At 34.4% G+C, this 14,489-nt stretch overlaps 1 protein-coding gene across 1 annotated transcript; it reads left to right on the forward strand.

The window, feature by feature from the left end:
• The first annotated feature begins 752 nt into the window (after positions 1-752).
• Positions 753-14,268, forward strand: LOC113500610 (myrosinase 1-like). Its single transcript, XM_026881463.1, has 10 exons — positions 753-1,335; positions 2,137-2,264; positions 6,030-6,198; positions 7,462-7,732; positions 8,261-8,396; positions 9,355-9,452; positions 9,790-9,921; positions 10,235-10,408; positions 12,180-12,430; positions 14,032-14,268. The coding sequence occupies exons 1-10, from the start codon at positions 1,283-1,285 to the stop codon at positions 14,192-14,194; spliced, it is 1,575 nt and encodes a 524-aa protein (XP_026737264.1). The 5' UTR covers positions 753-1,282; the 3' UTR covers positions 14,195-14,268.
• The last annotated feature ends 221 nt before the right edge of the window (positions 14,269-14,489 follow it).

The following is a 14,489-nucleotide window of genomic DNA, read 5'->3' on the forward strand; positions in this document are numbered from 1 at the left end:
TGAATTTATTGTGATATCATACACAATACGGCTATCCATAAAGTGTAGTAAACAATCATGATGATCGTTAAGTTCTAACACCCAAGTACTCGTAAACAAAGATGTCTCTGTAAATACTTATATCGTAACGAATGCCTATGGAGACTTGGCAAAAACAAACTTGGCAAAATATGTTCAGCGAGAGCTAGTGGTGTAAATCTAGTTCAAAACCAATTTCAGCCAATCACGGTCTGATTGAAAAAGTTTGCGCTTTTAAGCGGAACGTATGTGAAGCGTGTTACTAATTCAATCCGTTTCCAAAGTTTATCTGAGTTTTAATTGTAAACTCCCGAGCAGACCATTCAGACGGCGTGTGAAATGTAGTGGAAGTAACAGAGAAAATTTCCGAGTCGATTAAAATTTTATGATCAGTCAGTTGTACAAAGACGTTTTGTGTACAGTTGTCAGTTAATACAAAGCTAATGTTTTGTGTATGAAAAAAAAGAGTCACGAGCCAGTGAGGTTTCCGGACAAATAAGCTAAAGACAAACAACAAATTTATCTGCCACTACTACTTATAGCAAACACATAATCTGTGAAAGTTTCAACTGTTTAACAATCACGGTTCTTGAGATACAGTCTGGTGACGGACAAACGGACATAACGAGGCGCTTTGTAATAGGTTTCGATTTTTATCTTTTGGGTTCGATAAACCCTAAAAAAATCCCTGTAGCCCGAATTTAGAAAAAATGTTATTCCCCAGAGACAAGCAGTTGTGTAAGTAATCATTGAGTGCCAGCTAAGTAAGGTAATCTTGATATAAGGGGATATAAGGTTATTTCATAATTTTGGACTTGTCAATTCTAGCCCATTGAAGCTCCGTAGTGTGTAGTTTTAACAACAGATACAATTGATCAGATCACATTAACAAAAGATATTTCTGAGCCACCAGATAAAACGTCTGGAAAAATCCCTTTCAAACCTTGCAAAAGCAAGGCCGCTTAAAATGTATCACAACATATGAAACATTTATCAACAACCTTGATGATTGGAAAATAAACAAAACAACAAATAAATACAAAACGATCGATCTATTGACGTATTTAATAGCAGAATATGGATACATACATATTTTCCATAAAACCTTTAGGAAGCAAGGCAGCTTGTGGCGGCCGCTACCACTCTATCCAACTGCAACTCGTTCTTCGCAGGGAAGCCCCCGAAGGTTATTCCGCTAAAAGGCTATGATTAAGATTGTTGTAATGAATAGTTAAACGCAGCTGAGCCTTGTTTAGTTGGTACAATGCGGAGCGCGAGTAGAGTCGCCCTGTTCGGAGCACTTTTGGTAACTCTTTGGTGAGCTCGAGTCGTTTCGTAATTATTTAAAGTGGTAACCGGAACTTGTTACTTGACGTGGAAATGTGAATTTAAGTGTTTTTAATGAGTTTTTTTTTTGTTTGCCAATTGTGTTGTTTACGTTTTTCGTATTGTTCGGTTCATTGAATTCTAATTTCGAATTTAAACGGTTGCGAGTTTCTGTATTAAAAGGATCAACTGCCAAATTGTAAATACTGTTTGCAATTGCTGGTACAGAATAGGCTGGTGCAAATGATTTTGAATCTTAATACAATGACTAAGAGCTGTTATTGCATTGTTACAGCGTTTCAGTGTATTGTTCTACTGTTTACGTCAATTGGTCCATTTCTTATTGTTATTGAAATCTTATTTATGCGCAAAATATTTTTGAACATTTTCTTATTTAAATGACGTTATATTATTTTAATTATTATTTCGGTCTCACGACCATGAGAGTACAACATTTTGACTTTTAATTATAACTAGCATGTTTATGCGTGTTAGTGTACTTTAAAAGACATACAATAGTACTATAAAGAACAATAGACTTAGGAATAATAAATGATAAAGTGAGATTTCTCGTTAAAGGCATTGACTGATATAAACATTAAGTTTAAATTACAGTGAAGCTAAAATAAGTGTGGCTATATTTTATTTTAAATATTGTTTCCAATAAAATATACGTTGCAATCCTTCATACGAGAGCAACTTCACCTAACTAAAAATTTCAATGGTAGTGCTTCACGAGACAATGGTAGGCCCCCGATTTATGTATTAATTGAATTCATTTGTTTTGCGTAGCTTGCTGCGATCAGCAGGTGGGAGTGCCGGAGTCGACTTCAGGGCAAGCAATTACTCCTTTCCAGATGATTTCATTTTCGGAGTCTCGACGGCCGCATTCCAAATTGAAGGAGCATGGAACGAAGGAGGTGAGATATATATTTGTTTTGCTAAGTAACATGCCCGTATTTATTGCCAGTATTTATAGAAATGATATGCCATTCAACGTGGCAATGCTGCAAGCCTTTTGGCAGTCGGCAGCGATGCCGATGAATTTTTTGATGCTTTACTTTAATATTTTTTTTTTTATTACTTACTTATTTTAAGCGCACATTATGTAGATCCTTATAAATAATTAGATAAAAACAATGTTATGTATAAAAATGTTTGTGTTTGTAAAAGATGCCTCAATGTATGATAATAATAGTCGTTTCGATTGGTCACGTGACCTTTAACTGTCATTTTCATATAGTGTTCTCAATAAATGTTAAAGATTATCAATATTTTGGCTAAGGCTGCAGATGGTGCATTTTATTACTTATTAGGCATCGCCGATGCTATAGAAAGTTATATTGGCGATTATATAACATGCCGTGGTAATAGGCCTTAACAATATCAAATAGCAAGTGTTACTTTTTATGTCATTTCGTTTTTAGAGAAATTTGTATATAAATTATTTGAGTCACGTCCAGTCAAAAATACTGTTGACATGCATAAGTCGATGTCAAGTGCGCAACACGACGCTCAACGGCAGTTAGCGTGTTGACCAATTTATACTACTTGAGTCACAGTCTTTATTTATTCTTAGACATTAAAAAAAAAATGTTCTATATCCTATCCTGCTCGAAACAGGTTACGAGCACAATACAAAACTGTCGCATTTTAAAAATAAAATTTTAAACTGTAATAATCGCGGATACAAAAATAAACAACATTAATACTAAAACAATTATAATTTAAATTCTTTTATCAGAAAGGTCACCCAGTAAAACACGGTTAAACGTTCTTTGGAACGTTTTGTATTTTACTGCTTACTTAAAACCTGATTCTAGATTCAATCTAGGTACAACTAATTTGCAATTTTAATTTACTATATTAATAAATGTCGTATAATTTAAGATAAAATGATTTACATTCACATTGTTAAAATTAAACGAATTTATACGTTTTGGGGGACGTGAAATAAAAACGTCACTCGATAAAATGACTATCTCTTAGACTAATTTTTCTCTGTAAATTTATTGATAAGTGAAAACCTCTTCTTGTCTATAAATTGATTAAGAATTATTCACTAGATTTGCTCACTTGTTGATTAAAGCGAATAATACATGTTACACATTAAATACAATTTTATCGCAGCATCATTAAGCGTTTAGATGCCTTTGCCAGTATTGTCTCAGAATTAAAATTAAAGAATAAGAATAGAAATATGCTCAAGAGCCATTAATATGCCATTCTACATTTTTCAAAAAGTTACATTTGGCACATTTTTCTTACCACTAAAACGTTACTGACAATAACTAGCACTACATAATATAAATCTGTCGCTGCTGCTGTCTATCTAGCGCTGTTTATGCGTAAATATTACAAACTACTTAACAGATTCTGATGCGGTTCTTTATCAGTCCTTTTGGACTTATCCTTGCAACGATAATGACAGAAGCTAAAAATCTACGTTTTCATAACTCTACATTTTATAATTATTTACAAATTATGTTGTAATATAGGAAAAAAAATTTCGTTACAACTTGTTTCGTTAATTAACCTTCACCTCTCATACGTAAACAACGTAATCAAAGTGGAAGTAATTTAGATTTAATTTTTATAACTACCGTTAATGTTCGCTTAGTATCAAGGATTGGTCGAAGTGTTATTTTAAATTTCATATTTCAATGACACCCTTAAATATTTGAAATGAAATTGGATGAAAAATCGTACGTATTGTATCGTAATATTGGTACAGAAATGGTGTTCTGAAACCTATCACTAAAAGAGACACCGCTCTACAAAGAGTATTGCGGTCACGCTTTCACATCCACATTTATATTAGTTTGATTTTTTTTGCAAGATTTTAGTGGAATACAGGTATTTAAGTCGCTTTGCTTCAAAGTCCCAATACTTAATTAAAGTACAATAAGTGTCTGTTTTATTCAGGACTATTTTTTAATCAAGTAGAATTTATGGACTTGTACTACTGACGGTACCTTTGTCTTTCTAAAATACGGTTGACCGCATGTCAGACGTAACAACAAATTATGTACTTTCTAAATTAGGTCGCAGACAATGTCAGTGTTACCTTTACAGTTTGTAATCTACTATTAATGTACATGTTATTCGTTTTGTTGGTACAATTTTTTTGACGTGCTGATACCTCTTGAAAATACCATTGCCATAGTTTTCTTAACTCTCTTATTTCTTCCAAACATAATTAATATTTTATAAAAAGATGTTGAAGCAAACAAATTGCATAGAAACGACAATTGTGTGCGGCAAATAATATAAATGAACCGTAATTATTAATTTTTCAGGAAAATACGTCAGACTTTCAAGCTATAAAGCATATACGTCCATCCCAGTACACGTCTCGCACTTTTTAATTACTTTACAACATACTTACTCATATTAAAAGGCTTTTAATGTTTTTGCATAAAAGCTTTACTGGGCCCTGGACTGAAATCGATTAAACAATTTATATTTCGAGAAACTTTTTATCGATATACGTTTTACAGAATAGTGTTTCCCACAAATATTGTTAGTATTGCGATTGACGATAAAATCGATTGGCGTAACGAATGCTGTTGATTAAAAACAGGGATCGAGTGATCGGATCACAGGGGATCGCGGTCACGCCACTCTGTGGCAGGACCACAGCGTGGCGAATTCACTCTCGTGCAGTTGGAAAAGTTTTATATTCATATAGAAACCGCACCATTATGCGGTCTTTCTGCACGTTCTTCTTTCATGTACCGATTCGAATAGTGGAAAGTGGTAACAGCTCACCACTATTCGGATCAGAGAGGTCTCTTCAATGCGCATTCTAGACGTAATCTGCTTACCGTTAGCAAAGGATTCTAGTGGATTTCTAGGTTTGTTTTGTTGCAAATGTTATTTATTTTCTGATTTTCTGGTACCTCGTTTTTTTGAGTTTGAAATAATATCGACTAGTAACTACGGCAAACTAATTTAGGTTTTACCTAACTTACTTTCTTTATAGGTTCATGTCTGTACTGCAAGCCCTAAATGTAATTATCTAGTCGTATGTGAACTGTTCCGATACGGAACAGAAAAAGTAATTCCGTATTTGAAAATGTCACCTGATTGAAGGCTATAACTCGAGTCGCACGGGGCTTTTCCGCACTTATGCTACTATAATTTACTACTTCACTTTTTTCCGTTTTTTTTTAAGACTCCTGCATTATTCCTAGAGTCACAAGGATTTTCCCAAACATTCAAGTCACGAGCACAAAGAAACTCGGGACAAACATTCGTTGATCACATAAATCCTATCCCATAAGTCTTTTTTTTTTTTTTTGTTTATGCGGGGGAATCCTCATGGACACCCACTCCCTCGGGGGAGGAAATGGGTAGTGTCAGACTTTTACTGACTATACCTGAACCGCCGTGCTACGTCATCCGCGTTTTTGTGTCGGTGTATGGTAATGCATTGCAATCCTTCATACACCGACCGCGGGCTTCCACCGGCCAGTAATGTGGGCCGGTAGGTCACTTTCTTGTGTTGTGTGGAGGCCGACGTGTAAAGAGCGTCGGCCTCCTCGCCTCATATTGGGACCGCATCCATAGCACCGAATGTGCACCCACGCCGTGGGTAATATACTCGGAATCCCATAAGTCCTACTCGGGAATCTAACCTGAGAATTCCCTTATACATAATTATAACAATTTATTTTCTCTAGGCAAAGGCGAAAGCATGTGGGACACTTATCTCCACAAGAACCCACAGTTCACCCCGGATAGGTCTAACGGAGACGTAGCAGCCGACTCCTATCATAAATATATGGAAGACATTCAGATGATCCAGAAGCTCGGGGTTAAATACTACAGAATGTCTATTTCTTGGCCCAGGTAATTTTCGTTCTTTTTTTTAACGACTCCCAAAGTAAGGAATGTTATCATTGTGTGGGTCTCCCAAACATACTACTTAATATAAAAAAGTGAAAGAAATTCTCGTCTGCCAGTCTCTTTCTGAAGTAAAATTCTCCGATTTTGTTTATGTCTCAATCTCGAAAAACAGACACACAATTACGTTTTATTATTTCATATACACCGTGATTTTTTAGTCGTCTTACAAAAGCAGCCCAGTTCATGTATCCAATGACTAGATCATGATAAAAAAAATAGGTATTTATGAGATTTGAATAAATTAAAAATGCAATTTTTATTCAATATTATGATGCAATACGTAGTTTTAGAAACACAGCTCTGTTGCGAGCGCGGTCTGAGCCTTGTAACAATGGTGAGGGGCGCGAGCGGCGGCGTTTTTTATCATTTTTAAGAGTATGTTTCAGATTTTTCTTGCTTCATTTTTCTTCGTACCTATTATCTTAGTTGATGATAAAAAAATAATAATCGCGCCTAGGGGTATTTTACGTCGGATACATGAACTGGGCTGCTTTTGTAAGACGACTAAAAAATCCCGGTGTATAGACATCCACATTGCTAATGCCGCAGGAAAATGATGCATATTATCATTGAATAAAACACATAGTTAATACTCAAATTATAAATCGTGTTTCGGTAGTTTTGTTCGTATTAGCATTTAAATTATAGAAAAACAAGGCTACAGTAAAAAGGGACACGTCATGTTTTTGATAGCTAATCATTTACGCCAGAACGTAGTGAAACAAAACTTACAAACACTGTTGTTGACGATAAAGGTTCTCTATAAATATGTAAATTATTTTGCATAAAACGTTTGACTTTTGTTTTATTTTTAACCATTTGTATTTAACATTTAAGAGGTCTTTAATTTGAGATCACTGAGATCAGGGTTGTTTATTAATAGATACGTTTTTTGTCGTAAATGATAGTGAAAACATTCGACAGGCCTATTGGTATAGTGGTTAGTGACCCTGACTGCTATTCCGGAGGTCGTGGGTTCGATTCCCGCCCAGGACAAATAAAAATACAAAATTTTTTTTTATCAGTAATCTGGTTACCATAATACAAGCTCTGCTTAGCTTGGGATCAAATAATTGCGTGTGAGTCGTCCCAGGATATATTTTATATTATATTATTATTATTATTCACATAACTGTTGAGCTGCTTGAAACCCCAATATTCGCCTATCTCAAATCTATCAATTATCGTCTTGTCTTCTTTCCACAGGCTTCTCCCAAACGGCACCGATAACAATATAAGTCGTGAAGGAGCAATGTACTACCGAACTTTATTTGAAGAACTTTTGAAGGTCAACATTACTCCAATAGTGACCCTCTTCCATTGGGACATGCCAACTGCTCTAATGGACCTCGGAGGGTGGACCAACCCGAAGGTCATGGATTATTTTGAGGATTACGCAAGAGTAGCGTTTAACTTGTACGGTGATATCATTAAGACGTGGACGACGCTGAATGAACCGCATCAACATTGTTATAATGTATGTATTACATAAATTTTCTATAGATATGTAGGTTATATAAATAGAGAAAATGATAAATTAGAAAGTTCCCGGCAGTTTTTTGAAATGTGTAAGTGTGATCACATCAGAGTGATCGTATGAAGTCCAGAAAAGCTGTTTAAAAATCAAGTACTTTCTGAAATCGATAAGCGTATGAAACCAGTAACAATTTAAGATTGGCTGAGATCACCATACCAAATCCAGTCAGTGGTACGTGCCGCGGGTAATCTCCTGGCGAAGGAAAAACATTTTAGTTATCCACGAATACTGGTCAGTCTAGGGGTCTGAATCCTGTGGGTAAATCATCCGCGACACAAATATTAAATTTCTTAGTGTGAGGAAGAAAAAAAGAAAAAGTAAAAAATATGTTTTACATAACACACACACACATATACATATTTCACCACGTTCCACATTTAAATCAGCCCAACAATACCACCAACCATCCTTCATCAATCTCATTCTAATTTCCACTCTCTCATTCATTCTTTCTCGGATTGTTATCAGGGCTACGGCCTTGATTACTTCGTGCCAGCGCTCATGTCACACGGTGTCGGCGAGTATTTATGTACTCACTACCTTCTACTGTCCCATGCTCGGGTCTACCGGATGTATGAAAAAGAATTTCGACCTTATCAGAAAGGTAAAGGTTTTCATTTTGATTGATTGCTTCCGTATTTTGTGTGTTAAGTGTTTATTGACATGTCAGTTGTTTGTTGGAAATTGGTACTTACGATAATTACTAGTTAAGTTAAAATTGAAAAAGCCTAAGAGTACTGCAAAAAAGGTTAAAAATACTAATTTGGAAAAAACATGGTTATCCGTATAACTAAGAAAATATTTCACTGACTCAGATAATATTTACGCTCTACAAAAATATACTTCGTTTAAACTTAGTTAGGTCGACATTTAAAATATAATAATTATGAATATTACATAATAAATACAAACATTGAAAGGTTTGACGTCATCGAATCCAAAACCACAACATTTACGAAGGTTAGCCTTAAGAAATATGCAATTTATTTAAATGTATTTAGATATTATAATCCTTATAAATCAAACAAATTTGCAATTTCAACCACGACGTATTCCGTTATCGCTCTCTGTGTGATCATACATTGTTTTCCTAGACATTAATTTGTTTCCCCATTCATTATTTTGAATGTAATGAGTTTTGAGATTATAAATAACAATAAAACTGGGAAAGCCAGAGATATTTCTGCTATCGGATTATACCTTAATTAGAATTCTAGTATTTGTTATATCATTTGCTTTATGCTGTATGAGTAAATGAGGGCAGAATTATGTAAGACGCGAGATGGGTATTGGTTAAAGTAACTTGAATACTTGTGATGTTTTCAAACTGGAATGGTGCTGTTAAATTTTTCCGATTATACATCCCCTTTTGAGGAAATGAGCCGGTGTTTTAAAAAGTTTTATTAAGTTAATTCAACTGTAAAAATCACAGCACATTGACGGCATAATAATTGTGTTTTAAGTAGAAAGTGTAAATATTGCAATATTGGTAAGGTTTTTCTTTCAATGCCTGCGATATTATTTTTTTTACATTATTGACAACTAATATTTAATGATTTTAGGTAAAGTGGGAATAACACTAGATGCATTCTGGGCTAAACCACGAGATGCTAACAAGGCTGAGGATGTTCTAGCTGCAAATGCTTATCTTCATATGCATGTAAGTAGCTACTTGTTTATCGATTTTAAAACAAATCAAGTAATAATTGAGTCGGTTACTATTGACTGGATCGTTCGATATTATGGATCAATGCTTAAAGTTTTCCTATTTGACCAGAATTCTATATCCTAAAGTGGGACTTACACAGCTTACAAAATTTGTTATACAACGGAAATGTATTATGTCTATGACAGTTAACTATAAACCAACAAAACCAGAAATTTTCCTGGCTAAGCCTTTAATAAAACAGCAACATTATTTTCCAGACAATTGTATCAGAAATCTAGAGTTTTCTTATTGAATTCGAAACAATAAATCCATTTTTTTTTTCCTTCAGCTAGATATTTACGCGCATCCAATATTCTCTGATGTTGGCGACTATCCTACTTTCGTTCGTGAACGGGTTAACAATATGAGCTTAGAACAAGGATTCTCCCGTTCGCGTCTCCCATATTTCACAGATGAAGAGGTCAGTATACTTAAGATATTACATCACTATATCTTATTCATATTATGTATGTCTTCATGAGCGCCAGAGAAATCCTTCTTTAAGATATGATTATGTGGAAAGATGATAATGTTTGAGGGGTATTTTCTGTTGGCTTTTCGTAAAAAGTAAGTAAAAGTCGTCTATATATCAAGTGTTGAACTGTTTTATCTGATTTAATGTAATCTTGCATTAGAAAAAGTTGTTTTTTTTTGTATTTACTTCAATCTACTTTTTGCAGAGACCAAATACTAAAAACAAAAACCAAATATAAAAATCCTCTTTTCCGTTTCAGATACTTGCCATCAAAGGCAGCGCAGATTTCTTTGGTCTAAACCACTACACGACGTTCATCATGAGCCCATCCTCCATGGAGCCAAAATGGAACGTGCCTTCGTTAGACCATGATACTGGTGTTAAAGTAGATCAAAACTTAACCTGGCCGAGACCTGGGCCTGAATGGTTGACGGTAAGTTTAGATTCGAAAATTTTATCAGAAGGAGGCTTTCACAGTGAACTCATTGCAGTTGTGGACGAGAGATGCTGCACTACGTCTTGAAGTGCATTGTCACACTTTAACACTTGGAGTACACGTCCTGTTGAGACCCTTAGTATGAGATCCCAACAAAAGATGATTGTGGTTCTTAAAACTCACAATTCGATTCTTGAATAACCTTTGTTTCGGATGGCAAATTGTGAAATTACTCTTTCCGCTTTGGATCGAGCGAAGAATCAGACTTCTACTGACCTCATGTGCCTTTCTTTGATTTCGTTATCAACAATGGCTTACAAATATAATACTTTGCAGAGCTGCGTTGACAGGCACGTTTGTTCAAATCCGGTCTTATTCAATATACCTAAGTATTGCGTCACCTTACAATAAATAATAATTATAAAGTTAACATGTTAGGTTATAAGTTCCTATGTGAACATTAATAGGTGTATTTTTATTCAAATGAGAATATTGATAACCTTCAAGTACCTACTGCGGAAGTTCTTCTCTGTCATAAAGTCAAAACCAGTATAAAAGAGGTTATTGACTTTTTAAATCTTCTTCATCCTTCAAAACGTGTTATAACGCGACATTTTTATGGCCTTTACGCAAATTTTGGTAATTTCACAGATACGAGACAAAATCTCGTGGTCAAGGGCAATGCTACTATACATTTACATTTTTAAACAATAAATTAAAATTGAATATTGATTTTGTAATCAACCAAGCAATCTATTAGCAATCGTCTCAACTACTGTTGCTCGCGGGCCCACCTGCTTCAAATCAAAAGTAATAACACGGGAACATAAAATCGGGATAAAAACTATCCTATATGCTAATCCTGGTTATAAACCATTTGTGTATCAAGTTTTGTCTATGTCCGTTAAAGGGTTTTTGAGTGAAAGAGGAACAAACATCCATACATACAAACTTTCGCGTACTATAATATCAGTATGATTGACAAAAGCAACAAGATCAACCGTCTTCAAAATCTATCCATTCTCAATTTGTGTTACAAAGATATTCGAATGCTAGCCCGAAGCATTCGGTGGCGCAAAAGCGAATTTCTATCGGTTCAGTCTTGGCTGGATTTCTTAGGAAGTAATAAAACACAATAACGTGCCTAAGCTACTGTTTTGTTGCAAGCTTTTTGGTGTCAATAAGCTAAAGCTGAAAGTTGTCGACTGTTTCTTATTGTAAGAATATGTATGGGGCAATAATTTGGTCAAAGAAGATTAAATTGTGTAAAGAAGTGATTAATACTATAAATATTTGCATAAGTGCGGAGGAAACTCAAAAAATCAAAAGATCTGTGTGAGCTAGCCGACCGTGAGTGGTGTCGTTGGATGCGGCTCGGCGAGACCTATCCAACGGTGTATAAATGTAATATGGTGTTAGTGTAAATTTTTTAAGGAGTTTCTTGCCTAATTTTTCTATATCCAAAAACGTTAGTGTTATAGAGCAAGAGGGCGCAATAAATAGCTCGTAATACAGCATATTATTAATAATGAATGCTTAATGTTAGAACGTAAAACTTAATCTCTATTTCCTTGACTGCTTCTCATAGTACTGTTACATTATTTTAACAACGTCTGTCGCACTAAGTAATTTAATTCTTGGGTGCAGGCGACACTGGTTTTACGTGGTGATTTCAACCACTCGGCAATCTGTGTAGTCAACATTACATATTGACAAAAAAAAAATGTTAGAATTTAAATAATAATTTAATAATTATTCCTTCTTACAGGTATACCCACCAGGCTTCAGACAACTGCTCAACTACGTCCAAGACAACTATAGAATGTTGAGAGACATACCTATACTCATCACAGAAAATGGGATGGCAGATTTAGGTCAAACAGAAGACTATGAACGAGTAGCATACTTCAACGACTACCTCCACCAAGTCTTACTGGCTATACATGAGGACGGAGTCAACGTTAAAGGATACTTCGCATGGACTTTAATGGACGATTTCGAATGGAGTGATGGATACACGTGAGTAATTCTAATTTTATCGTTGTATCGTGAGTCGTTCACTCGAACATTCGCTTTATGCAATACAGAGATGAAGCCTTTACACTGGCCAGTATTTAAAAAAAAATGAAATTGAAATGAAAATTTAACAAAACTAGGAAACTCTGTAATAGCACCTTATAAGAGCAAAATAGTATTAAAATTTGTAATTAAGAAATAATTCTTAATTTAGCTGAGCGCAGATGTTTTTTTTAAATAAACAATTTAATTAGATATAATCCGTCAGTTAAACAACATTGTAAAGTAAAAATAATTCATTTCACAAACGTAATCTAAATATTTACTCAGCTGACTGCGTTAACACTATTTATGTTTCTGAATGACAGTCTTAACCTAAATGCATATCTGAGTATAATTATAATAACTTATAAAACGTTTAAATAGACGTAAGCTATAAACAATTTAATAAAACTGACACGATAAAGTAACAGTTTGTTACTGAATAATACTACCGTCAAAATGGTGTATCTATAAAAATATATTAAGCTGAAGAGTTTGTTTGTTTGAACGCGCTAATCTCAGGAACTACTGGTTCGAATTGAAAAATTCTTTTTGTGTTGTATAGACCATTTATCAAGGAAGGCTATAGGCTATATAACATCACGCTGCGACTAATAGGAGCGAAGATACAATCGATCACGTGGACGAAGTCGCGGGGAACAGCTAGTTTTGTTACTAAAAAGCAAACCAAAAATTGCAGTTAAACTCTTAAATGACGTTTTGGTTTCTTAATCAGTAATTTCTATTCTATTAAAATACCATCGAATGAGATTGAATCAGACTGATTATAAGGATTAAAAAAAGTTATTTATTCAGTGAAACTTCTGATAAGAAACTCAAGAGAGAATATGTATAATTAAATTATGTGACATTTGGTCACATAATTATCACAAAAATTTCCACAAAATACAAAACCGACAGTTAACCGTCATATTATTATACTCGTACTAATTCCTTACCATTACCTGTACCACGAACTCTTAAAGCGAAAGCGGAACAGCTGTTACATACGTGAGATAAAAATACATACAATGTATATCACCGTCTCGCTTTCACAAGTTTTAAGTACAGTTATAATTTCGAAATCTCAATTCTTGAACTCTGCCTTTTCAAGTTAGAGGTTATTTCCTGCATAACCCGTTCATTTATCTGTATGCAGTTTGTCTGTATCAATGTTTAAGTCACGACCATACTCTGATTACATTCTAACAAAGCTGTTTGCAAGGTTTAATCTTTTCTAAATAATGTTTATAACTGAGGATTATTTGATTGAAACAAACAGCTTAACTAGCTTTTTCAATATTTTCGCCATTGTTTTTGTTGTTCCTCTGCTCGTCCTTCATTCAAATTGTTTTGTTTTCTTTGACACTTTGATGTTTTACTACTTATACGTCTAGAATTAGACCTTAGGTAAATTTAATTTGGGTCTAAGTAGTTGTTTAAATTCAAATTTATTGATTTGTTAAATATGTTGTCCTTTTATTTTAGATATTTATTACAGAATTAAACAGTTAAACGATTCAAATATTTTCTTAATAATTCTTACTTTTTCTTGTTTCCAGTTTCAAATTCGGGCTGTACAAAGTGGATTTCGACAGCCCAGAGAAAACTCGTACGCCAAAACTGTCGGCGAAGAACTATGCCAACATCGTGCGCACGCGCCGAATCGACTTCAACTATATCAAGCCGCCGATCATAAGGCCATTCCAGTTCAACTATTTGTGATATTTTAGGATTAACACGTTATTTTATTACAATTGTTATTTTTTTAAGTTAATTTATAAAACAAAATACGAAAATTTTTCTTCTTTTTCTTTCAAAGTGAGTAACTATTTCACACTAACTTATTTAATGCTTGTGAGGAAAGGGGCTTAAAAATATCCAATTCACAAGCACCCGTGCTCGTCCTGAGCGGATTTCGAACCCGTCGACACTCACAGTGGGTGAAGTATACCACCAATAGAAAAGTCATTTTTTTTACTACTGAAATATATGAAACTTAAATAAATTAACAACCACA

This window comes from Trichoplusia ni, chromosome 14 (genome assembly GCF_003590095.1).
Source record: "Trichoplusia ni isolate ovarian cell line Hi5 chromosome 14, tn1, whole genome shotgun sequence".
Classification (NCBI taxonomy): Eukaryota; Metazoa; Arthropoda; class Insecta; order Lepidoptera; family Noctuidae; genus Trichoplusia; species Trichoplusia ni.